At 35.1% G+C, this 27,569-nt stretch overlaps 2 protein-coding genes and 1 pseudogene across 3 annotated transcripts in view; all 3 read right to left on the minus strand.

The window, feature by feature from the left end:
- The window catches only part of LOC148956019 (small ribosomal subunit protein mS22-like), a 39,849-nt gene extending 37,440 nt beyond the window's left edge, over positions 1-2,409 (minus strand). The window contains exon 1 of one of the 2 annotated variants that reach the window (XM_089089634.1): positions 2,363-2,409. The gene's annotated coding sequence lies outside the window, so the exon portion shown is untranslated. The remainder of the gene's footprint in view (positions 1-2,362) is intronic. The other variant, XM_089089804.1, reaches the window with a different exon arrangement.
- Positions 2,410-5,747: 3,338 nt separating this feature from the next.
- LOC148956020 (cathepsin K-like) lies at positions 5,748-26,835 on the minus strand. Its single transcript, XM_089089923.1, has 2 exons — positions 26,780-26,835; positions 5,748-7,249 (listed from the first exon to the last, which is right to left on the minus strand). The coding sequence occupies exon 2, from the start codon at positions 7,220-7,222 to the stop codon at positions 6,266-6,268; it is 957 nt and encodes a 318-aa protein (XP_088946049.1). The 5' UTR covers positions 7,223-7,249; positions 26,780-26,835; the 3' UTR covers positions 5,748-6,265.
- Positions 8,073-18,318, minus strand: LOC148956021 (cathepsin L1-like; annotated as a pseudogene).
- Positions 26,836-27,569: the final 734 nt, after the last annotated feature.

A 27,569-nucleotide genomic window follows, 5' to 3' on the forward strand; every position in this document is an offset into this window, starting at 1 on the left:
TTTGGTTAAATTCTACTTTAGCTATCTTGGAAAGGGGTAAGGTTAGGAAAATGAAACTTTCAGGTATGGATCTACAGGCAAAAGTATGACCCAGGAAGGTATTTTGCAAGTACCTACGTCCACTCCTTCTCCCTCTAGAGGGTCTTGAAATTTGCCTGTATGACAGGTCTATGCCAGTTGAAATTTTGACAAAACAACATTTTACCTTAATTTTCAGTTATCAGTTTCTTTTTCTCTGGCTTTAGTTCTGAAAATGCAATTCCTGTTATTTGGTTAGAATTTTAAGCCATATCAATGTTGTTTTTTTCAAAATTTGGGAAATGTATTTGCATATTTTTACAACCTTATAAATTGGGATTGAGCAAAGTTGTGAATCTGAAAACAATTTTTTTGTACTTTGTTTAAGCAGAGGGTCTATTTTGCAAGGTTTCACTTTTATAACACACAGATTTTTAAAGGTCAGGACCCTATAGATGGAGAAGGACTGGAGGTAGGTACTTTAAAATATTGGATAAGGTTTATATTAACAGACTAATCAGATAGATAAAAAAAAATATACCACTAGCATCAGCTTTTCATCCTGAGTCCAAATATAACACTCATTTATGTTGCAAATACTTTCTTGTTTCCACCCACATACCTGTAAATTCAATGAACTGTGACAAAACAAGAACTAGAAAAACAGTGACAGGCAGCAGAATGCATTTGAAATATATAATTTGGGCTATATATTTGCACATTAGGGGGATTGGGGGTATATATTTGCACATTAGGGGGACATGGGGTACAGTATATATTTACACATTAGGGGGGTTGGGTAAAATTGAAGAAACTTAAAGAAGCTTAGAATCAATTTTGAAAATAATTTGCAACAGAAATGAGTGTTATATTTGGACTCAGGATGAAATTCTCATGCTAGTGGTATGTTTTTTTTATCTGTCTGATTAGGTAAATTTTTGCCAAATCATGTAATTGACTTACAAATAAAGTGAATATACCACTTGATGCCTTTTTTTATGCTCTTTCCACATATAATAATCATTTTTGTCAGAAATGAATTTTAACCCCACCCCTATATATACCAATTTAGGGTATATATTTGCACATTAGGGGGATGGGGGCAAAATTTATTTCTGATGTAAATGGAAGGTAAGTTTAAGCTTTACCCCCACCCCCTAATGTGCAAATGTATACCCTGAATTGGTATATAGGGGTGGGGATAAAATTCATTTCTGACAAAAATGATTATTATATTTGGAAAGGGCATAAAAAAAGGCATTGAGTGGTATATTCACTTTTTTTGTAAGTCAATTAAATGATTTGGTAAAAATTTACCTCTGATTAGTCTGTTAATATAAACCTTATCCAAAATACCTTCCTGGGACATACTTTGGTCAATATTTACCAAATCATATTATTGAGTTAGGAATAAAGTGAATACACCATTTGATGCTTTTTTTTATGCTGATTACGAATAACACAAAAATTTATATCGTAAATTTATTTTAGCCCCCCCCCCCCTATATATATCAAGGAAGGGTATTTATTTCTAAATTAGGGGGGTGGGGGTAAGCTTTAAAATTACCTCCCATTTACATCAGAAATAAAATTTGCCCCCACCCCCCTAATGTAGAAATATATAGGTAAATTTCTACCAAATGATATTATTGAGTTAGGAATAAAGTGAATACACCATTTGATGCCTTTTTTATGCTAATTATGAATATAGTAATCATTTCTATCAGAAATGAATTTCAGCCCCCTCTCCCTATATATGCCAATTCAGGGTTAGGTTGGGTTGTAGAAATATATAGCCCTGAATTGGCATATATAGTGGGGGGGGGGGACTGAAATTCATTTCTGATAGAAATGATTACTATATTTGTAATCAGCATAAAAAAGGCATTGAGTGGTATAGGCTATTCACTTTATGCATAAGTCAATAGGCTAATGATTTGGTAGAAATTTACCAAAAAGACATCAAATTGTGTATTCACTTTATTCCTAACTCAATAATATGATTTGGTAAATATTGACCCATAATTTAGCCTGTAGATCCATCCCTGAAAGTTTTACTTTCTTAACCTAACCCCTTTCCAAGATAGCCAAAAGTAGCTAAAGTAGAATTTTACAAAAAAAATTTCAAAGGTCATTGTCCTCTAGGCATAGAAGGAGTGGAGGTAGGTACTTCAAAATAGCCTACCTTCCCGGGACAGGGTTTAGTCTGTAGACCCATCCCTGGAAGTTTAATTTTCCTAACCTGACTCCTTTCCAAGGCAGCAAAAAGTAGCTAAACTAGAATTTTACCTAAGTATTTTTTTAATCTAAAAGTTCAGGTGCATAATAGTACCAAATATACAACCTTGCTTACTGATAATATTAAACACGCCAATTAAAATTTAAAAGAACCGCTATTAAACCACTAAGGTTGGCTAATGCTTCATTGTGGGTTTTTCAATCGAAGTTACCTGTGCTTTTGACTTTTCCGACAGCTCTAGTTGCCATTGATGCTTCCAGAATTTGAATTAGCTTTTATGGAGTCAATAAAAAATAAACATTATTTTTGATTTTTTAGTGACATCAATATAACAGTCTTTTAAAGGCTTATTAAAAACCTCATATCTTCCTTTATTTCAATGTTTTTTTTAAAGAAGGCTCCTGAATTTGGTGAATTAAAAAGAAATAGCACACATTTCATGTTTTATTATGGAACTATTCCTTCCATCCCAAACCAAATTAGGAAACAATAAGAACTTGTTGCAGCAATAAGTTCATATCTTTTCTGAGCTAAGCTATAAAGGGAAGGAATCATTCTTTAATAAAACAAGAAAGGGTTCAAACGGAATGCAATCGAAAATTTGCCAAAGTGAAAATATAGTGTAACAGTGATGGTACGAAATTAGGTTGGAGCCATGAAGTTGGTTTCTTGTCAGGCTCTAGTTCTACAGTGAAAAAAGTGACACTACTAACCATTTTATTCTTCTTGGTATGTTTGCAGACTAAAGTCTGTAAGTAGTATATGCTTAAAAAAATTAGTTCATCTTGATTCTAAGTAAGTTATTCTCATTCAGCTGAAACTTGTCATAAAATAGCCAGAAGTATCAGTCTCGTTGCATATTTTAGTAAATTGAAAAGATGTATACAAAAAGGGTTGGGTTCTGTAATGCAAACTAAACTGTTGAATTTAGCGTTTATGATTTTTCTTGAACAAGGTTTAAAGGCTCTGAAGACCTTAGTATTTTTGCTAGAAAGTCGCTCACAGAGGCATGTTGATTTTTTTCACTAGGGGTGATCGCACTTTGTCAATTACCATACACTAGTAACAAAAGACATCGTGCCACAGCAAAATGCTCTCTTTTAAAATTTCCTCAAAAGCTACTTGTGTTGTCTCGTCTCACAATTCCATAGGACATATTATTACATGGTATGGTGGGTTCAATCCTGAACAGATTTTCAAGACTATGCAGAATGAAATGCTGTCATGGAAAATTGTCAATTAACTTTTTGTTAATTAATTTTAGACTCCTATCATATAGAATCAGTTGCACACTAACTGTTAAGAAGAGAAGTTAGGGATCTTTTAATTGGAGCTAACAGAGCCTAAAGCTTTAAAAAGGATATTTTTAGACAAACATTTTTACATTCAGTTATATAGTTTTTGAAACAATGACAGATATTTAGACAAAGGAGGAGGCTCTAAGCTTGGGGCTAATTCATTTTTCATCCTGTTTCACTTATATTTACACGGAACTCTTGATTTTTTGTGTAGGCAAGCATATAAATCTAATCTTCCATTGGATGCTCAAAAATTCCCGTAATAAGAGACGAGCTGCCTCCTCGTCCTTTGTAACTTCAATCTCAGACCCATAAACTTAGATACTCTTGTATTTTGGATCAAACACAATTGATTTAATTGGCCAAAAATTACCCTTATCCCTTGAAAACAAAATGAACAAAAACTATGAACAATTGTCTGTCATTTAACTGGTTTCATTTATTGCAGATTTAAGCAACTTGTAAATAACAGCAGTCTGACCGTTAGAGGAGGAAGCAAGCTTTTTTAGGTTCTTGGTGAAAAGCCACCACTTAAAACGTCTGGGAGAGATTTTCTGAGGGTGTGTGTCAAGTATTAATTGCATATTACGTTTTACCAAGATTCAAATGGAAATATTTCTTGATTTCTTCTCTTGACGCAATTTTTAACTTTCTCCTGTTACCCAAGGAGACAGCTGTCCCTCCCCGACCATTCATTGGCCCATTGTGCTGTGGGCTGAAACCCCAAAAAGTATGTTCTTAGATTACAAATTTCTCCAAATTCTATGAAATATTCTTCAGATAGTGGCAGATACAAAGAGAAAAGGACCAAGACGTGGGGGTCATGTACTTTTGCAAAATCTCAGCTGACACTTATTTGAAATTATAGGTAAGGAAAGAAGACCATAAAAGTCACAACCATTTCTCACGTACATATTCAGTTCTAGCAACTTTAGCATGCAAATATTAAATAGTGAAAACAGCGGGGAGCTGAGAGGGGTAACAGTCACCCTTAAATAAGGGACCATCGTGAGTACAGTGTTTAAAGCGCATAAATTTAATAAATAACCGATTTTTCAAAAGAAAGTAAAGGCAAACATTAAAACTAAAAATGAAAGATATACAGAAGATGGTAAGTCGTTGCACCTGCTCTTTACGATGAGTATTTTTTTTGTCACTGCTTCAAGAATGAATCTTCAAATACAAAAGTAATATTATAAAAGGTTGACTTTTCATTATAAAGCTTCAATAATAAAAGCACTCTATTGTAGTTGTAGTTGTAGCAATATTAAGTTCAAACGTTTTGAAAGGTAATGGCAAAGGAAACAATTACTATCTACTCCTGTTATTTTTTGTATTCTATAATGCTTTTGAGAAAGAGGTAGTAAAACTTCGAAATAAAGTGGGATTGAAGGAAGCAGTAAGCTCTCACAAATCGGATAGTTTTTTGTTTTAAACATTAACGCTCCTTTTTATATTCATTTGCAATAAAATCATTTTGTATTTTCAAATTTAAAACTTTTTCTGATAACTCTTACGGTTACCACATGCTAATTATACAATCTTTATTGTTTTTTCAATACATTTCCATATTTTTCCGATTTCCTTTGTAGCATTCAATATAAACTGTTTTTTGTTTAATTTTATCGTTTAGTTTGTCCCATTCATATTCAGTTTCGGGCTTATCACCTTCATTGGAGTTTTGAATTAACACTTACTATGCGACCGATAGCACTTGGTCTTAAATCCTCCAAAACTCGGTACGTATGAGCTGTACTCTGGCTATAGAATTTTTCTATAAAAATGTTATCGATAATACCCTGTAAGTAAAGAGTTAACGAGGTGAATATACCATGGTTGATCGTGAAAATACACAAGGTGAATCAATATTCCACAGTTGATGCTTAGAAAGGGCATTTTTAGGATTTATCGAATCGAACCAGCGGTCACAGCATATTAAGATAGAGCTCCATCCAACAGAAATACAAAGTTCTAAATCTTTTTTTTTAAGTAAGAACAGATGCCACACAATATATAATACTTTAGAATACAGTAAATATACACACATAAATATATGACATTAAGATGGACTTGAATTGAACTAAAATGATGCTTGTTTTAAATTTAAATGAAAAGTAACGTTAATACTTAAAACAAAGAGATATGTACTTGTGCGAGAATACGGGGCTGACACTTCTTTCAGTTACCCAATCCTCATGCTAAAATTTAACTGTTTTGATCAATACTGTAAGAAAGGAACAACGTGATAACCATACTAATCTTATGACTGGTTGAATTTGCTTTAAATAATAAAATTTTACATTTAAATGTTTAAAAAAAAACACTAGATAAATAAGAAACTTGCAGTTATTAACAGACCGGACTCTTTTTTCCTGTGATTTCGACTCTTTATATCTGGTATTTGGCCTCGAGATAAGCACTGGTAAAATTTCAGTGTGAAGAGCAAGGGATTAAGGGTAGCATCTAATCTCGCCCCTCCTCTTTTCAAGTATAGAAAACTCCGTTAATTTCAAATTTTAACTATACTCTTTGAGGTTATTTAAAAATATTATTTGATCAATTTAAAGAGTTTTAAAAAAAAGTCCCATATACCTACTTGGCTTAATTTGGCTTAGAAGCCTCGATAAATAATTATGTACACAAAAAAAAATCTAAGTTAGAGATTCTTAAATTGAAGCAATACACAAGTCAAAGTAAAGAATAATGGCATTTACAACACTGGAATGAACGCATATTGTTCTAATCTGCACATGTTGGACTTTTGTAGTACCTTTGCATAACCCTTCTCACCCCATGATTCTCCCCAAAAATTCTGAATAAGCCAATACCGTGTGTTATTTTGTTTCCCATAGCCAATTATATTAACAGCAACATTTGGAGTTTTGTCACACTTACTGTCTGTATATATTCCAGAAGAGTAAAACAAGAAATTTTCTGAGCCATGCATTGCAGCAGAAACAGGACCGCGCAGTAAAGCCGCTTTGATCATCCTTGAAGTTGGAAAAAGTCTTCTATAAGATGATACGACAGGCTTAAGACAATCAGCAGAACAATTGTTTTTGTTTAAGTATTCCGTTTCATTACAAAGCCCTTTATTATTTATCATCCACTGCCAAGACGCTACGTAAGATCCACCATCACAACCATAGTTGCTGGTATCACAATCAATTATTTGCTGCCTGCTAAGCGGTGTAGTTTCACCTAAATTCCTTTTACAGGAGTAGTATTCAAGCGATGATGCTGCTACGTAAGCCCAGGAGCCACCACATTGTCCAGTATTACCCACAGGGCTGAGACAAGGGTCAACCCTTAGATCACTTGTTTTTGGAATCTTAGGAATATTCACGCATTTTATAATTTGGCTTCTTGAAATTAGGCTTGAATTATGAATATATCTTTTTACTTTTTCCTTCTCCTCCTCTGTGTAATCAGAAAATTTGTTCTCACTCATGATGTATGAGTGTTCACCAGTGTTAGCTTTGGCGTTATGGGCTTTAATTGCATTTGTTTTACTAAGCCACATATTTTTTCTAAGGGAATTCATTTGTGGGTTAGGGTATCTCTTTTGAAACATTATTTTATATTTTTCCCATTCATCATCACTCCCTTCAGCGTTCATGCTTGACACAGCTAAAATTAGATAAGCTGTCACTGAAACTTGTAGCATGTTTCCGTAAAATATGAAGGAACTATTCTGAAATAAAAAATAAATTTCATTAAATAAGATATAAAATTAGTAATGAGAAAAGCCCATTTTTTTCTTAGAAATTCAATTAGTCATTTTCTGGGTGCTCTACAAATATACAAAAGGAAGATTTTTGTTTGTGTTTGATTGACAGCGAGATGTCTCCTTCTGGATTTGTCTTGATTTTTATGTGCAACACGTGACACGATCTTGCGAATATCATAGAAGTCACAAATCTATTATACATTGCGATTTCCTGAACCAGCTTCACTAATGTTCTTAAATGAATTAAATCACAATTAATTAAACAATTCTAAAAGACCAAACGCAGCGTGTCTGGAAGATTAACTAAAGGCATTGGCCAATCCAAGAGCTTGATAGCAGTTTTTGCTAACAATTTTAGGAATTGTTTGACCATCTAGAAAATGATTGCTCCCTGAATCCGTCTGAGAAAAGGGTAATCAAAACTAAATTCCAACTACAACAAATCACCAAAGTTCTAGTTTAAGGATCTATTATACAAAAACAGCCATCATCATTCCAGAAGTCATATGCCTGCAAATTTTGAGTCTGCCACTGCCAAAACGCAAAATCCTACAAATTCAGTATAACCAAAATTTTTGGTAGTTTTTTTAGTCCTTCTTGAAAACCTTGAAATTCTTGTCTGGAATATTATCTGCTCTTCTTTCATCCAATATAATCAGCTACTTGAATATTCAACAGCTAAGCCGATTTGTTGATGGAAAGAACTGATGAAGTTGAAGTGACGCTACTATGATGATTACAAGTTCAAAATCACTACAATTCCCACTCAACAACACAAAATTAATTATTACTTTTTCAAAGCGGAAACTGCGCAATAGCTTTCAATACCGCACATATTAACACCACGACGAACTAAAATATACCCCTTCATACCCCAGGAGGTACGCTATGTGTTTTGAACAATCCAATAGAGAGTGCCGTCTATTGAAGTTCCGTAGCCAACGATGATAACTGCATGATCTGCAGTTTTTGTACACTCTTTGTCATCAAAAACTCCTTCTGAATAATATATAAAGTTGTCAGTTGCATCTAAGGCCGCCGCAACTGGGCTTTCAGAAAATGTGCATTTTGATTAGCAATAGCATCTGCAGACATCAATTAAACTCAGTTACAACATTTTCTTTAAAGCAAGTTGTTTCACAACGATCAGCAATATTTTGGGACTTTGAAGTATATGGGTATTCTTTATCTTCACAAAGTCCGGCTGTATTGGCAGCCCAAATCCAACCATTGACATAAAAACCCCTGTCACACCCAAAATTGTTGGTGTCACAGCTTACCAATTGTTGCCGACTATAGAAAACTAGTTCATTAGATTTCTTGTTGCAGTGGAAAAATTCTAAATCTGTACTTGCTACAAATGCTCAGCACGAACCACAACTGCCTTGGTCAAAAACGGTAGACAAACAATCATTTTCTCTATAATCAAAAATATCTGACAATTTACGTACGGAGGTATTGGTTACATATTCGTTTTTGCTAAATCTTGTCGATTCATCTACTATAGTTGAACGCAAGTAGATCTTTTCAACATCATTGTAGTCGGCAAAGGCATTTAACGTCAGAAAAAAGTTTGTTTTCCATCCCTTGCATCGAAGATGTGATTGCGGATCCGAGAATTCACTCTCTTCCAATACCTCTCCCGTATTCTGTTAATAAAAGTACTAGGATAGAACCTCTTAAACAGTTCTTTGTGTCTCTTCCATGTTGCATTATGAGCTGTGATGTTTATATGTGAAGTTTATATAGGCCTAAGTAGATGCGAAGGCTTCATAAAACTCATTTCACAAAAAAACTTTCCTAGTATGGCTTCAGCTTTTCAAAAGGTATTTCACAAAAACTGCAGCATTTTTGTTTATTATTAATCATAAAATTTAAGTTGAGCTGCTCACCCACAAATAGAACAAGATTTAAGGTTACCCAGCATCGAAAACAGAACTGTTCTAAACACAAACATATTCTTAAACTGAACGATCGAAAAAAAAATAACTCCAATCCAGCGTCTGCTTTGAATTGTTAAGTCCTTTTTGAGTAGCTTCCTTATAAATGGTAAATTTGGCATATAGTCAATCGTCCTAAATGATCACTATCTTCAAAGGTTTCTCCCCACTCCAATGTCTTGAAGAATCCTTCGTCCCCTGTAATTGCTCCATGTAATTGACTAAGGTCAATGTACCAAAGTTGCTGACAAAAGCACACGGATTCAACCCTTAGTGTTAGGCCATCTTGATCAAATGATCCTTTTTAATTGTTATACACACAATGTATGGTTATCAACACTACTCTACTGGTTGTTGACATCCACAAGTTGCTACACTCAATCTCTTTTTACCAATTTGCTACCATTTTCCATACAACCTAGTAGCTTCAAATTGCAGCTATTCAGTCATAATTCGTCGAATGGAATTTATTATGATTTTTGGCGGTGTTTGACTCTAAACATTGGGGGGGGGAGGTCTAAACTGAAAAGTACGTTTTATGGCCATTATTTTCAATATTTTAGCAAGGATAGTTAGGACCACCTTGTCACTTTCATCAACAAATTGGTATTTTGTATAATTTAGTTTAATGATACTTATCATTTTAGCCTGAATCCAGATGGAAACTAGGTGAATAGATTTGGGAGCCGATAATTTTTTTTAACAAGTTGGTGTTATCCAAAAATGATTTGGAAATTTGTTTTTGAAAAATACTAAGAAATTAGTTACTTTTGAACACTACTTTCATGAAAACAATGACATTTTGTTAAGATCTGTTTGATTTTACTTGTCATTGCAAACCACAGTTCATATATAATCCAGTATGATCATTCTCTATCTCACCCATTATAAAAACCCGGACCGGGGTGCGAGTGCTCCGGAGAATGTTTTTGCAGATATAAACATAGGCGAAGTCAGATTAGCGGGAATGCAGGTTAGTCTGTTTCCGTCTGTTTCCATCAAATTGCATTGAATCAATCGAAAACAGACTAACCCGCATTCCCGCTAATGCAGAAATAAGTGGGAGGAGCTTTTTGTTCGCAACGAAAACGAAGACCAGAAATGATCTATGATAAGCTTACTTGTATATTCTGTCTACTGTGTTGCAAACTGAATCCGTATGGAAACTAAATAAATGAAAATGGTAACCGATTGCTTCGTCCAAAAGAAAGGTACTACTTCTTAAAAATAATAAAAAAAAGAAGCGAGTCTATAGAAATTAATAGCGAATTAATTACTTTCAGCAAAAATTTGTAGTCATCACCCTGCCACTTTAATAAAAAGTATTATCTCTTTGTCATTTCATTTCTTTGTCATTTCAATTTTTGTCATTTCTTTTAGCGTCAATTAGATAGATAGGTAGATAGATAGATAGATTTGTTATCCACATAACATTAAAATATTTACACAACAATCTACAAATCTCCACAAAGACTCCATGGCCAGTTGGAGGGGGACTATGAAAAGGATCAAATAACATTAAACATTTAAACTCTTAACATGTAAAGCATTTGTTTCAAAAAATGGAGAGGAAAAAAAAAATACTAATATATATTAGAAATAAAAAAATAAACAAAAAGAAACAAGGAGAGCTCATTAAATAAACTTTATCATACTGCAATGAATCATAATATTTATAAATATAACAATAATAATAAAATGGACAGTACCGGTTCCATTGTAACTGAACCACCGTGTAACTGAACCCCAAGCAACTGAACGCCTGTAACTGAACCACCGTGCAACTGAACCACCGTGCAACTGAACCACCGTGCAATTGAACCACCGTGCCACTGAACACCCGTGTAACTGAACCCCCGTGCAATGGATCCCTCGTGCTACTGAACCCTCACGCAACTGAACCCCCTTTAACTGAACCCTCGTGCAACTCAACCCCCGTGTAACTCAATCCCATTTAATTAAACCCCCGTGTAACTGAACCACCGTACAACTGAACCACCGTACAACTGAACCACCGTGCAATTGAACCATTTTGCAACTGAACCACCATGCAACTGAACCACCGTGAAACTGAACCCTCTTGTAACTGAACCCTTGTGCAACTCAACCACCGTACTTACATTGGGTAAAACACAAGTTAGAATTCATACACAGCTATACACGCTCCTCCTCAATCACAATCGGTGTCGAGCTTCGCTTTTAAAACCCTCCCAAGAAGTTCTTATTTCCCTTAAATATTTCCTTATGACATCTGTCAACTTTATTAGCTGATAACCTGGTTTTCGTTTGGGGTACTCGTCCATTATTCAGAAAACCCCCAAGTTGACTCAATTTGCAGATATACGGGCTGAAACAAGTGAGACGCCTGAAGGATAGATAGGATATATATAGTTTGGGAAATAGATTTTCATATTAGGGGGGTGAGGGTTAAATATAACGGCGGTGCATGCAAAATGTAACCTGACCTAACCAAAATACCAACTCTATATATTAAATGTTTAATCAAAACAAAACTACAGCGTGGTTTTGGTAAATTTTTTGTAATTCATATTATCGACTTACAAATAAAGTAAACATACCACTGGATACCTTTTTTTTATGCTCTTTCCAAAGAGGGTAATCATTTTTGTCCGAAATGAATTTTACCCCCCACCCCTATATACACCGATTCAGGATATATATTTGCACATTAGGGGATGGGGGGTAGTTTAAAATTGCCTTTAATTTACATCAGAAAAAAAATTTACAATTATATTTGGACAGTATAATTATTATTTATAAAGTAAAAATTATAAAATAAAATTATTATATTTGGAAACAGCATAAAAAAGGTATTGAGTGGTATGTTTACTTTAATCGTAAGTCAGTAGAATGGGGGGTACCAGCGCGAACACCCACCCCTGCTGCCATCTACAATTTAGTTTAATGCTGACGGGACATAATTTATTCAAGGATTATCGATCGAGTCTAATGGGGGGTAAAGGTCAATCGATCTGTTGTTGTTTGGCCACGTGTAATGACATGAGGGGTGATTTACATAATCGCTAGGGGGGAATTATTGGTTCACGAAGGGGGAATTAAGAAACAAACATGGCTTCATTGTTGTTTGGCTAGCCTAACCTGAGAAATTGATTTACATAATCGGCGGGGAAATTATTGATTCACGAAGGGGAAATTAAGAAACATTAAGGCTTCTTTAATCTTAGGTCTGAGGGATAAACGTTCTTTGGGTCAGAGAGAAAAATTAATATTCTTTTTTTAAATAGGGCTTCATTGATCGTTAGTGTCAGGAATTATAAATGACATCACTCGTTATCTTGGAATTATGTGGGAGTCTAAAGAGATAGAAATTCTATTTTTAAATAGGGCTTCACTGAGCTTTAAGTCGGAGAGATAAATTGATATTCTAACGAAACCTTAATAGTTTAGCTAGGAAAATTTATGAGATGAAGAGATTAACGTAGGAAAAGGGTTTCCTAGAAATTTGAAATGTGAAAGCACTGAGATGCCAAACAAAAGGAACACGCTGAAATTATTTTTAGGGGATTATTTGGGCGAAACGATTTTAGACAGCTTATGGAATTATTTCGGCGAAACCGTTAGAGACATTTTAAAAGATGATTTAAAAGATGATTTTAGAAGAGGTTTTGAGTGTGGTCGATATAATACACAAGTTCCATTTGAACAGTGTTGTGAGGTCCCCTACCCCAACCCCAAAGGGTACCGAAACCCCAACCCCCAGCCAAATGGGTTCAATACCCAAACACCAATCCAGAAGGAACCCCCCGTGCCCCCAAAGGTTCCCAGGGTTCCCACCCGGCCCCCCAGACCCTCAAAGGCCAACCCCCGGCCTCGGCGTTTGGTGATGTATTTCTACTGAGAACGAGGATTTTGGGGGGATGGGTTGGTATTTTTTACTTTTCTGAGTTGGATTTCTTAGTCTTTCATAGGTATGTGCTGTCTGAAACCAATGATTTGGGATGGGTGGTTTGCTATTTTGACCATTCTGAGCTGGATTTCTTAGCCTTTCATAGGTGTGTATTGTCAGAAAATTATGATTTGGGATGTGTAGTTTGCTATTTGGACTTTTCAGAGCTAGAATTCTTAGTCCCTCATTGGTGTTTGTTGTCTGAAACTTCTAGTTTGAGATGAGTAGTTTGCTATTTCAGGCTTTTATGAGCTAGGCTATCCTAATATATCGTAAGTGAATGTTGTCAGAAAATTATGATTTGGGATATGTAAATTACTATTTCGGGCTTTTCTGAGCTAGATTTCTTATTCACTCATAGATGTTTGTTGCCTCAAACGTATAGTCTGTGATGAGTATTTTGCTATTTTTGAATTTCCAGAGCTAGACTTCTTAGCCTTTCTTAGGTGTGTGTTGTCAGAAAATTATGATTTGAGATAAGTAAATTACTATTCTTGTCTTTTCTGAGCTAGATTTCTTAGACTTTCATGGGTGTTTGTTGTCTGAAACCTATAGTTTGGGATGAGTAGTATGGTTTTTGAATTTTCAGAGATGAATTTCTTAGACTTTCGTGGGAGTGTGTTGACTGAAACTTATGATTTGGGATATGTAAATTACTATTTCGGGCTTTTCTAAGCTAGATTTCTTAGTCTTTCGTTGGTATGTGTTGTCTGAAACCTATGATTTGGGATTTGTAGTTTTGCTTTTTGGACTTTTCAGAGCTAGGATTCTTAGTCCCACATAGGTGTTTGTTGTCTGAAACATATAGTTTGGGATGAGTAGTTTGCTATTTCAGGCTTTTCTGAGCTAAGGTTTCTTAGTATTTCATAGGTGTGTGTTGTGTGAAACTTATGACTTGAGGTGTCTAATTTGCTATTTCAGGCCTTTCTGAGCTAAGGTTTCATAGTATTTCGTAGGTGAATGTTGTCTGAAACTCATGATTTGGGATATGAAAATTACTATTTCGGGCTTTTCTAAGTAAGATTTCGTAGTATTTTGCATGTGTGTCTTGACTGAAAACTATGATGTGGGATATAAGTCTCTTATTCTTTAGTGGATGTGTGTTGTCTGAAACCTGGTGTATGTTCACTAAAACATATGATTTGGGGAAAAAAGGTTCTTAGTCTTTCTTTTTTGTGTGTTGTCTGAAACCTATGATTTGGGATTTCTAGTTTGCTTTTGGGACTTTTTAGAGCTAGGATTCATAATCCCTCATTGATGTTTGCTGTCTGAAACCAATAGTTCGGAATGAGTAGTTTGCTATTTCTGGCTTTTCTGAGCTATGTTTTCCTAGTATTTCGTAGGTGTTCGTTGTCTGAAACTTATGATTTGAGGGCTGTACTGTAGTATTTCAGCCTGTTCTGAGCTATAGTTTCATAGTATTTCTTAGGTGAATGTTTTCTGAAATTTATGATTTGGGATATGTAAATTTATATTTCAGGCTTTTATAAGCTAGATTTCATAGTCTTTTGTTGATATGTGTTGGCTGAAACCAATGATTAGGGATGGGCGGGTTACTATTTTTGACTTTTCTGAGCTTGATTTCTTAGACTTTCATAGGTTTGTTTTGTATGAAGCTTATGATTTGGGATGTTTAATTTGATATTTTTGACCTTTTTGAGCTAGGTTTCTTAGACATTCATAGGTGCGTACTGTCAGAAAATTATGATTTGGGATTTGTAGTTTGTTTTATAGACTTTTCAGAGTTAGAATTCTTAGTTCCTCATTGGTATGTGTTGTCTGAAACCTATAGTTTGGGATGAATGGTCTGCTATTTCAAGCTTTTCTGAGCTAAGGTTTCTTAGTATTTCATAGGTGTGTGTTGTCTGAAACTTATGATTTGAGGTATGCAATTTGCTATTTCCGACTTTTCATAACCAGATTTCGTAGTCGTTTGTAGGTATGTGGCGTCTCAATCATATAATTTGGGATAGGTTGTTTTTTCATTTCTTACCCTTTTGAGCTGGATCTCACAACCCTTCATTGGTGTGTGTTGACTTAAACCAAATTTTCTGGACGGAGCGGTGTAATATTTTCTACTTTCATTTTGAATCTTCGACATGAAGATAAGGTGCATCACTTGAATTCTGAGTTTTCTCGAAGAAGTGCAAAATGTTCAAGTTTACTTCTGAATTTTCTTAAAGAATAAAAATAAGTTAACTCAATTCTTAAGTTTACCAATGAAAATAAAAAAAGCTTCTACTTCAGTTCTTAATTTCTCAAAGAAATAAGAAATTCAAAGTTCTCTTCTAATTGTTAAGAGAAAATAAAAAAGGTTCCACTTCAGTTCTTGTTTTTTCTCAAAGAGATGAAAAATTTAAAGTTCTATTCTAATTTTAAATTAAATTTTAGCTCCTTTGTCTTATGGATTTACCCATCAAATTTTTAAATTAGAAAATGAGTGTTTCTCAACGAAGTGAAGAAAAGTTCAAGTTCTCTTCTGAACTTTACCAAAGAACACACTTCAATTCTAATTTCTCCATAGAAAATAAAAATTTTCCACTTCAGTTTTAAGTTCCACAATGAAATAAAGAAATTTAAAGTTCTTTTCTAAATTTTTAGATGAAAGATAAAAAAAGTAATGCTATCATTGTGATTATTTTCAATGAATATAAAAAGTTTCACTGTATCTATATATTTTCTTACATTAAATTCAGATTTTTCTCAAAGAGATGAAAAATTTAAAGTTCTGTACCTAATTTATCATAGAAGATAGAAAAAGTTATACATTGATTGTGAATATTCAACATGAAGATAAGGAACTCCACTTTAATTCAGAGCTTTCTCAAAGAAGTGCAAAATGTTCAAGTTCTCTTCTAAATTTTCTTAAAGAAGAGAAAAAAGTTAGCTTAATTCTGAATTTTACCAATGAAAATGAAAAAACCTTCCACTTCAGTTCATAATTTCTCAAAGACATAGAAATTTAAAGTTCAGTTCTAAATTTTTCTGTAGAAGATAGGAAAAGTTATACTATGATTGTTATTATTTTCCAGTTAATATAAAAATTTTCAAATTAATTATAATTTTATTAAATTAAGTTCCTATTTTTTTTAAATAGATTAAAAATTTAAATTTATTTTACAAATTTTTAATATAATATATAAAAAGTTGTACATTGATTTTGGATCTTTTACACGAAGATAAGGTGCCACACTTTAATTCCTATTTACCACGAAAAATCGCAAATTGTTCATGGACACATCTGAATTTCCTTATGGATGGTAAATTAATTAACATATCAATTAGTTTTTCCCATGGAAATGAAAAAAGCTACCACCTCACTACTTAATTCCTAAAAGACATACAAAATTCAAAGTTCAAAGAAATTCAAAGACCCATAACTGCCCCCAGGGCACAACTTACAACGCCTGCCCCCGGGCCCTGAGGGTTGTGTCGACACCCGAATTTTCGTTATATGATCTTTGAACTATTTTTAACAGAATAGCTATCTCAAAATTTTTATCGGATGCATTTGGGAAAATGGTTTGGGGGGAGGGGGGAAGCCGGTTACCCTCCAATATCTTTTGACGCTTAAAAAGTAAACTAGAACTTTCATTTTCCGATCAAATGAGCCCTCTCTGAAGTTTATACGAGCATTCCTTCCATAAGAACCATATATGCCCCCAGGGCATAATTTTTACCCCTTGCCCTGAAGACTGTGGCGGGAGTGTCCTGCTCAAACCTACAATTTCCAGAACTTTCAACTACATTAAACAAGATGGCTATGCCAAAATTTCGATTTGATGTGTTTGGAGAAATGGTGGGCGTCGAATGGGTGTTAGTTGCCTTCCAGTCACTTTCGACTATTAAAAAGGGAACTAGCCATTTGCATTTCCAATCGAATGAGTCCTTTCTGAAGTTTCTACGACAACGCTTTTTATAAAAACATCATATGCCTCCAGGGCATAATTTACAACCCTTACCCTGAGGGCTGTGGGGGGGGGGGTTGCTATTCTCAAAAACCTAATTTCGGGAATTTTCAACTACATTGAACAAAATGGCTATCTCAAAATTTTGGTTGGATGTGTTTGGGGAAGAGGTGGGAGTGAGAGGGGAGTTAGTTGCCTTCCAGTCACTTTCGACTATTAAAAAGGGCACTAGCCCTTTGAATTTCTAATCGAATGAGTCCTTTTTGAAGTTTCTATGACAAAGCTTTCTATAAGAACCTTATATGTCTCAGGGCATAACTTACACCCCTTGACCTGAGGGCTGTGGGGGAGTGTCCTCCTCAAAAACATATTTTCTGTCTGAAAATCAACTATGCTGAACAAAATGGCTATCTCAAAATTTTGATTGGATGTGTTTGGGGAACTGGTGGGCGTGGAAGGGGTGTTAGTTGCCTTCCAATCACTTTTGACCCTTAAAAATGGTACTAGAACTCTCGATTTCCAATCAAATGAGGCCCCTTTGAAGTTTCTATGACGACGCCTTCCATATGAAGTGCCTCTGGGGAAAAAATAACAATAATAAATAATAAAAAATTGGAACTGTATGGCCTTTACTATAGGCAACGCTATAGCGTTGCCTCTGATTCATAGGATATCGCAGTACATGCCAATTAGCTGGAACCCACGCAAGAAGTGAAGTTTGGTTAATGCTAACGAAATAAAACAAAATAGGCTATACATTTGCACATTAGGGTGGGAGGATAAAGCATAGCATAAATTAAATACGCGACCTAACCTAGGTACCTTTTTTTCGCCTAAACCCCTAAAAACAAAAGTTTAAATATTGTAAACACAGTGACAAACCACGGTCTGCAATCCAATTCTTCATTGAAGGAAACCCGTTTGACTAGTTTCTTAAGCATTTTCCCTATATAATATATCGCGTGGGTTCCAGCTAATTGACAAGTACCGACATCGCTTATATGCCCTTTCGAAAATCTGCGTGCAAATAATATTTTTGTTTTATTAAAGTATCCTCTAAACGTTCCTTAAAAGTTTCACTTTGATACTCTTAGCGTTTTTAGTTACAGTAATCGTAGTAGAATGACCCATTTGAGAATGTGCATAATCATAGTCAATTTTATTCAGTTCAATATCCGCTGAAATATTCCTCGACAGCTTCACCTTAATACCCTTAGCTTGCGCATTAGCAGTAGAAGAACTAGAAGCAGTATGCATATAGCACCTTTTTTTCTTCAACGCACCAAACTGTCCCTAGAATATTGATGATGCGCCTTTTGACAGCCTTTATACAGATGGCGTGATGTGATTCAGTTCACCTTCCACCCGCAATATTGCCTGAAAATTTCACCTTCACACCGTTCATTACCGGTAGGTACAGCTGTAATGGTAGTCCCAGTAATAGTATTAGTAGTAGTATTAATAGCAATAGCACTAGTGCTTGTAGCAGCAGTAGTATTAACATATTGCCTTTTGGTCAGCTGAAGATTCCTCTCATCAACTTCTAGAAGTTTCAACTTAATACAATTAGCTGTTGCTATCCCATTGCCGATATACCCTTTTGATAACCTATATGTTCGTGTAGTTGCTTAATTTTCATCTTAATACTTTTAGCTTACAAGTGGTTGCAATAGAAGTAGCAGTCGAACTAGTAGTAGTAGTAGTTGTTTTAGTAGTAGTATACTAGTAAATGTAATTAAAATAGTAATAACATTAGCAGTAGCATGCACAGGGCCGGATTTAAAGCTTTGACGCTTAAGAACCAAGCGTTTTTGCCTTTCCGTTTTTGCAAGATTTTCGGGGTTATTCCCAAAAATTCGGGGCTCATGGAAGCAATTAACACAACACAACTGATGAGCGAAAAGTGATGAAAGAGAGGGGTAGTACCGAACTCTCAGCTACCATTCTTGGGAGACATCTGACAGTTTATCAGTGACCATGGAGTTTCTGTGTTGGTATAAAGTCACTTTTCTGTAAATTGGCAGCATGGCGGCAGACTGCACCTGGCGACGATAAATCACATCAGTCCAGTTTTTGTCAGGAAAAAATTACTCAGTGATAATTTATGCTCCCCCTGGAATTATGCGCCCCTACGTCCGGGCCTAGGGACCTAGTGGTAAATCCAGGCCTGAGCGTTCACATATTTCTAAATTGACTTTCCCTTTAAGCGCTCTCTGAAAGTTCCAACTTAATACACAAATCCCTTTTTGAGATACGCCATTTTGAAAATCTGCATGCACATAGTGTCTTTTGATTTAGTTCAAGTTCCCCCTCATATACCCTGTTCTGTCAAATTTTCAACTTGATATGCGTAGCCTTAATAGCCCTAGTTTAATAGTAGCAGAGGTCGTAGTAGGAGCAGTAGTAGTAATAATAGTGTTGAATTAGTAGTAGTAGCAACAGTAGTAGCAGCAGTATTAATAGCAGTAGTAGCAGGTAGATACCCAAGAAGTTTCATCTTGATACGCTAAGCTGTTCCAGAAAAAAATTGCTGATACATCTGAATCAGCAATGTGGTTGCTATTGCAAGTTAACAATTGTTAAAATTTAAGGTTTTTATAGAAGAGATGGTCGTAAAAACTTTGAAGGAGGCTCATTCGATTGGAAATTGAAAATTCAAGTTCAATTTTGACCAATCAAAGGTAATCAGAGGACAATCAGCCTTTCCCTCTTAACCGAAATTCCCCCCCCCCCAAATACATCCGATCAAAATAAAAATAAACGTTTTGTTCAAAATAGTCTAAAGATCAAATAATCATACCTTTGGGGTTAACAACCCCACCAGCAGCATCTGGGGCAAGGGCTGTAAGTTAAGCTCGTTGCTCATTGCTAACACATAGTTTTTGTACAAAAAATTTTGTATGGATTTGGGGGGGGGGCTCATTCGATTGGAAATCAAAAATTTCAAGTGCACTTTTCAGAGTTAAAAGTGACCGGAGGGCTTTCACCCCACCCTATATTTTCCCCAAATACATCCAATCCAAATTTTGAGACGGTCATTTGGTTTAAAACAGTTCAAAGGTTAAATAACTATGGTTCATAACCCTCAGCCTCTGGTGCAAGCGCTGTAAGTTGTACAAGTTGCCTAATGTTAACATATAAGCTTTTTTATCAAGAAAAGATGGTATGTTTGATCCAATAAATAAAAAAAAAGCATGCAGCATTGAGGCAAACCTTAGGGAAATGTCAAGAAGAATGCGAAACACAATCAAAAAGCATTTATTCCTTTATTGGTTGTGAAAAGGAAATACCAGGAACATTTACAATAACTGATGGTATCAGCCGTCACACTGTTTGAAAAATATTTAGGAGCATCTTCAACTAAATCAAGAGGTACAATGTGCATCCAGTTTTAAAAGACGTTGTATCTGCAATGTGTCGAGAACAGCTATGGGTATAAACTTGAGGATATGAAGTCAAAACTTTCAGGGCAAGTTGAAGGAATGTTGAAAAAAAAGGCTGGAGTGCAACCAGTCCCCCTCCCTTGTCTTTTTTAGTTGCAATCTAGTCAAGGACATCTGATAAAAATTCGTTATCTAGATTCACAAAGGTCAAATATTTTCAACACATGTGTTTGTTACTTAACGTCCAAAAGGTCTGATTCATCTGAAAAACAGAGTAATAAATCAGCTTTAATGGTTTATGACATCGGATCTTCTTTTTCTTTTGCAAAAATAAAACAAAGCTTTTTGTGAATACTTTTGGCAGGCGTTTATATCATGAATTTAAGAAACAAACAATTTCAACAAGGCTGAACTTGTAAAAATTCTAACTTGTGTTTTACCCAATAATATTGCCTAATATTTTTAGAGAACTGAAAATCTGAGTTCAATGGTTCAGTTGCACGATGGTTCAGTTACACGAGGGTTCAGTTGCATGGTGGTTCAGTTGCACGATGGTTCAGTTACACGGTGGTTCAGTTGCACGGTGGTTCAGTTGCACGGTGGCTCAGTTGCACGGTGGTTCAGTTGCACGGTGGTCCAGTTGCACGGTTGTTCAGTTGAACGGTGGTTCAGTTGCACGGGGGTTCAGTTACATGGGGATTTAGTTACATGGGGGTTCAGTAAAATTGGGCTGAGTTGCACGGGGAGTTAGTAACACGAGGGTTTAGTTAAATAGGGTTCAGTTGCCCGGTGGTTCAGTTACACCAGAGTTCAGTTGCACGGGGGTTCAATTATACGGGGGTTCAGTTGTACAATGGTTCAGTTACACGGTGGTTCAGATACACGGTGTTTCAGTTACAGGGGTTCAGTTGCTTTGGGTCCAGTTTCACGGTGGTTCAGTTATACGCACACCCTATATATGTCAAGGAAAAATTAACCACATACAAGTAAAAAAAAATTATGAATATTTTGAAGCTGCCAAACGAGTGGCATTCTCGAGCCGAATCAGGAAGGGTGTTCCATGTCAAATGACACGCAACAAAAGGATTAAAATAGGATCTTATTGTTGGTACATGCGGAGCTTGGATATTTATAGAACTACGGTGCTGATAATCTAACCGGTCAGATACAAAAAAGGGGTAAATCCTGGGAATACCACCATGAATCTGAAGAAAAGCAAAGGACGCAGAGGAAAGAATATATAGTTTTTTCAATATCCAAGTAATGGTTTAGTTGCCGAACGATTTACGTCCTGGATAAGATATGATAGCTTTATCGTAAGCATTCGAAAGCGGTCTGAGAAAAGAAAGGAAAGTAGACATCCATATTACTGGGCAATAAGAAACATAAGAATGTATTAAGCTCTGCAATATTATTCTTAGGATTTTACTCAAATCAATACGGTGTTTAAAAGGTAAATTTTAATCTAGGAGGATATCTAGGAAACGGACATGGTTATCCTTTTGTCTACTTATAAAGTCTTTGGATATAGGAATTATAGATAATTGAGGATGAGCCTGAGATATACGAGAAAAAAAACTAGTTTTAGAAACATTTAAGGCAAGAGAATTCGAATCAAACCAAATTGAAACTCTCTTAAAGAGGTCCACTAACTTTGTACAAACCTTATCCTCTGTTCTCCCAGAAATAATAAGGGTGGTATCATCGGCAAAAATAACAAGAGAATCCGAGGTATGCAAACTATGGTTATGGGTACGAGAGATTGACGGATGACATAGACGACAACAACAAAGAGTATTTTTACTTCTAACTGCAAAAACTAGGTCATTTACATAAACTAAAAACAGTATTAGTCCTAAAATTGACCCTTGAGGGACCTCCTGGTCAACACTTGCTGGTGAGTAAAAAATCGGATCAACAGAAATTATTCTACCAGAAATGAAAGACTTGAACCAAAAAAAAAAACACTACCTCTTACGCCAAAATGAGAAAGTTTAAATAGAAGAACACTGTGGGTTAAAGAATCAATAGCTTTACGAACAACCAGAAACAAAGCAGCAGAAATCAAAAGGGACTCCAGGGCAGAGTTAAGATAATTCAGTAAAACTGCACAAGCATGCTCAGTTTAATGATTTGCTCAAAAATCAAATTGAAAATCGCGAAAAAATCTTTAGAAGTAAGAAAATTATTAAGACGAGAAAGTATCGCCTTCTCAAATACTTTGCTAAACACAGACAACAAAGAAATTGGTCAATAGTTGGTTGGATCATTTCGTGTCTACTCCTTTATATAATATGATGACTCTAGCACACTTGAAACTACTCTGGAAAATACCACGCTGAAAGGAGAAGTTAACAAGTTTCGTTAAAGGAGAAATGCTTGAAGGAAGTATAAACTTGATTACGTTAATAGGAATATTATAGAGGTCAGACAACGAAGAATGTTTCAATCCCATAACAATTTTAGTAATTTCTATCTCTGTCGCTGGTTCCGAGAAGATTGTCTTAACACAAAGTAGCCCAAGATAGGACCTGAAGTTGGATCTTGAAGGAAAAGAACTAATAGCAGAATTAGTCCTTTTACTTATGTTCGCAAAATATGAAGTAAATACATCTTGACCATTCAGCTCACCCTGGATAATTTTACCATCGACATAGAAAAAAGAAGGGATTGATGGAGACTGAAAAGAGGGCTTAAGATCAGAATTTATAGCCTGCCAAGTTTTTCGAATATACATACCGCAATCTGGAAAACAATTAAAATAGGCCTAATATTGGAACTTGGCCTGTCGATACACAAAATATTTGATATCATGTATGCAGCTACAACAGCAAACTAAACCAAATTATTGATTTACTGATTTTTCGCACTTCTTTTTCTTGGACTGGACGGCTATAGATCTATTACTACTACTCAAAACTTATCGCATTACCAAGTCAATCGGGATCAAAATAGCTGAAGACACTCCTCATCCTCCTTCAACCCACTCTGCTCAGAAATTGTGTAAGTACTCTTTCCCTGACGTTTCCATGTTCTTGAATTTTTCTTGTGACCTGTTCCGACCCAATATGTTGATGTATGAGTTTTCTTGTAGCCCCTGCTCGATTTCTATAAAGCCAAATTTTCGCAATCTTTCCTCCTTCCTTCATAAAATGTGACACAGCAACTTTAAAATTTCTTTCATTTTAACCGTCAACACTGGGACCGAATAGCCTTTTTCATACAGCTTCTTGCTTGATTAACAACTGTGATATGGAAAAATCTTTTGGAAAGCATTTGTAATTGTTCTCTTAAATTTCTGAAGCACCCAAGTTCCAGAACTTTATTTGATAAGGACCTATTTTTCTATTCTTCTAAAATTGGTTACACTACAAAAATAAAAATAAAAAGATAATATACACTATACCTAGGCTATTCTACACTTACATTTTCGGAGCACTTTTTTCAAATAATATTAAATACTGACAATGTTTAGTCTTTTAAGGGTTGCTGTAGGACATGAAACTAACAGTGCTTCAAAATTTTGCTATTTTTCAAGATTTTCTTCTCTCATTTTTGTTCCAGGAATCATTTGTTTTTAGAACAGAATCAAACCATTGTTTTGCTAAGGAAACTAATCTCTGGAAAGTAATAAATCGATTTGCATGAAAAAATTAACTTTAAAGACTAAAATATCCTCAGCTCATTCAGGACGGATGGCTCCGTCCATGAATAAAGTTTGCGTTTATGCATAAACTTTTATTCAATTAACTACGGCATTACCAGGTGAAAAATGGCACTCAAGGGACACAAAGAAGCTTATCAAGTTCTTATCTATGTTTTTAAGCCACGCTTATTTGGCAATTTTACATCTGCTCGGTGGTATCAAAGTTCACAACCTCTTAATCAAATCCCTCTTCTGTAATGACATAGACCTAGCCCACACACGACAAAGTCAGGAGGTCTTTCAGTCTTGGTTATATATGGACTCACTGTGAATAACATAAGGAGTCTCATTTTGTGTCTTACTCTTCCCCTGATACAAAAGGCTGGCTTTCTTTAGCCTTTCAAAATCGTGTTTCCGTGTTGCACCACCCGGCAAAAATTTGATAATTAAGCAGTCATTTTGTGTATGTATGTACCATATCTTTTTGGAAGCCTTTGTGTAAAGTCTCTCTTCCTTCGTATATTTTTTTTTCTTGTCTTATCGTTTTATTTGTTTCTTCCTAAGTTGCCATTTTACACAGAGTTGTCATTTTAGTCAAAATTGGTTCTTCAAATTGTTTTTCAATTTGAGTAGATCCAGAGACTTTCACTAACGATTTTCGTTAACAAAGCCTCTAACAGACTACCCATATCTCGACTAAACTTATAAAATTCATTAAGTTGTTAAAGTTATCACAAAACCCCAGTGTGTGGAAGAGTGGATTATTCTAACTAAAACTACAACCCAAACATGCCACACAAGTAGGGTTATGAGGTAATCTGACAATCCAGAGAAAGATGTTTCATTACGACTTCAAGATTCGTTTAACCATGGGTACTTTTTGATAGTTAGCCTTGGAGTATCTTTTACTTCTTTGGCAAGGCTTGCCAAGTTTATTCTGAAATATTTGAACTACGAGCTAACTTAAATCAATTGGTTTTCTTTCCTAGCCACTAGTTTCCTTTTCTGACTTCTGACTTCCTTTTCTGCCTTCTAGCTCCCTTCAGTCTCTTTTGACTTTTTTCAAAATTCTATCCAGCTTCTCCTTGGCTATTCTGATTTTCATAGTCCTTTTCCGACGCTCCTGATCTTCTCCAGTCTTTTAAAAGACCCATCCAACTTTCTTTTCTGCCTTCTAACTTCCTTCGCTGTCTTTCCACTTGCTCTAGACCTTTCCCTATGTTTTTGGTCTCCTTTAGATCCTTGTTTGCTATTCCTAATTCCATAGTCCTATTCCGACATTTTTCCTCTCTTCCAGCCTCTTTTAGTCCAATCTGACTTTCTTCTCTACCTTTTGACTTCCTTTACTCCTTTTTACTTGCTCTTGGCTTTTCTTAACATTTTTTGTCCCAAGTATGACAGTCCTCATAGTTAGGCATTTTTTACTGAGAAAAATTTGCTCAAAATGGACTTATTGATTGGACACAAAAATACATCATATAAAAAATCTTATTTTATCTGTTAAAAAGACAAGTTGAGACGAGTATTACAGGGGGTCAAATTAAGAAAAGTGAGGGTTAACTAGATCGCAGGAGTGGTGTGACCTAGTTTTTGTAATTTTTTGAGAAATTTATGTTTTGCATGAGGTTTCAAACACTTAACGATTTCAAACAATAAACTTTCATTCTAATGTCCTTTGTTCTTCAACTCATGTCTTTTAATTAGAGTAGGTTCAACTTCAGAAAAATTACAACACACTATTCCAATCTCAGGGGTACCAATTAACGAGAATGTTATATTAAATATATCTTTCAAATGTCAAAAATTTTCTAATTGGCACCAATGTTCAATATTAAAATTAGGTTAAGTAACACAGAAAATCGCGCTAGGGAGGTGTCCATCAAGGAGGCCAAATATTTAAGAAGGCAAGTATTCCACAAGAAACTCAAATGAAAAGAACAATCTGTGAAATTTATAGGAGACCTATTCAGGCAAAACCGTGAAATTTTGTAGCCCGGGTCCAATGCTGCCTCAATCAATCCTGGAGAACAATCATGGGTCGTGCTTATGCACAGTGTTCAGGTGGCACACACAGGAACAAGGTACTAGCACTCTTAAAACTTTTATCTGGCAAAAGTGTCTTTCAGAAACGCTATACCTGAATAGCCTTTAATTCCAGCTTTAAAATTCCACAGAAGTCGGTGATTTATAACAAAGTTACAAAACAATGAAATCCAGAGGAATATACTTAAAGGGTGACCTGTAAAATTATATTCATGTAAACTACCAAAATCAAGAGATTTCATTTTCACAAGGATTTGACGCAAATACTATTCAATGGTTGTCATAAAATGGCAAAAATTCATTTAAGAGCGTTATTTAAAAAAATGAAACAATATACAACTACAATACGCAAGTTGGAATTTAAAAATATGACTAAAGCAACCCTCTCTTAAATGATCAAAGATATCTCACGAAAGTAACCCCAGCAGTGGCGTCAGTTCGCAAAAATATAGGGAGGGAATGTGTTTTTATAAATGTAGGAGGGGGATAAATTTGTTGTTGTTGTACTTAGAGTGAAAATACCAAAAAATTGTATTCTACAAAATGCAGGGAGCGATCTGTTGGGGACAGTTACGCGTCTCCCTCTCCTAACTAATGGCACTGGACCTGAGGTCTAATAAATTACTAGTAATAAAAAGAAAATTACTTTCCAAGAAACTATCAAGAATTCAAGATACTATCTTTAGAATATAATCAAAACACATACAGAAGGAACCAAGCTTAAGGAAAGCAGATGCAACAAATGTCATTATAAAAAAGTTTGTACCTGAAGGATTTTAATAGCGATGGTAAACGATGGTAAAAGATGGTAAACAATGGTAAAAGAACAGATGGTAAAAGATTTTCCAAAGCGTAGATACTCCTCATTTTAATATAAATAGATACTGGGGATTGAAAGATGAACTGAGTAGTTAAATTGGGATAGATGGTACATAATTTTCTGACGCAGAAATAAAATCCATGTTTAAGTAACTAAACGACTTAAGAAAAACATATTGAAAAGATATTAACAACTGAAGGATTTTAATTGCGGCAGATGATATAAAATTTGTTGATACATGTATAATCCTCGCCTTATAACGTTAATGATATTAATCAAAAAGAAACTATTTTGCAGAAGAATCATATAATTTGGAAAATGATTCACTCAGAAAGGACAACCAGTGGTGCAACTTGCGGAAAGAATGAGGGACAAAAGGCATCTGCCTCGGTTAGGTTTTTTAAACCCTAGATTTTGAAAAAAATAATTTTTGATATTTCCTTGAAGAACGGTTTTTTGGATTTTGCTGAAAATAGAAAACAAACAACAAAATTAACCCCCCCCCCCCTCAGATTCTAAAAATCAATAAATTTTGCACCCATTCCTCTCTAATTTCTTGAATTTTCACCGCTGAGGACAACAATATATATTGTCGTCTAGGGCTTAAGGGGGAGGA

This window comes from Artemia sp. Qi Xiang Cuo, chromosome 1 (assembly GCF_049724085.1).
Source record: "Artemia sp. Qi Xiang Cuo chromosome 1, ASM4972408v1, whole genome shotgun sequence".
In the NCBI taxonomy this organism is placed as follows: domain Eukaryota; kingdom Metazoa; phylum Arthropoda; class Branchiopoda; order Anostraca; family Artemiidae; genus Artemia; species Artemia sp. Qi Xiang Cuo.

Coding starts and splice junctions, on each gene's coding strand:
- LOC148956020 (XM_089089923.1), bottom strand. CDS start 7,222: ATGCTACAAGTTTCAGTGACAGCTTATCTAATTTTAGCTGTGTCAAGC.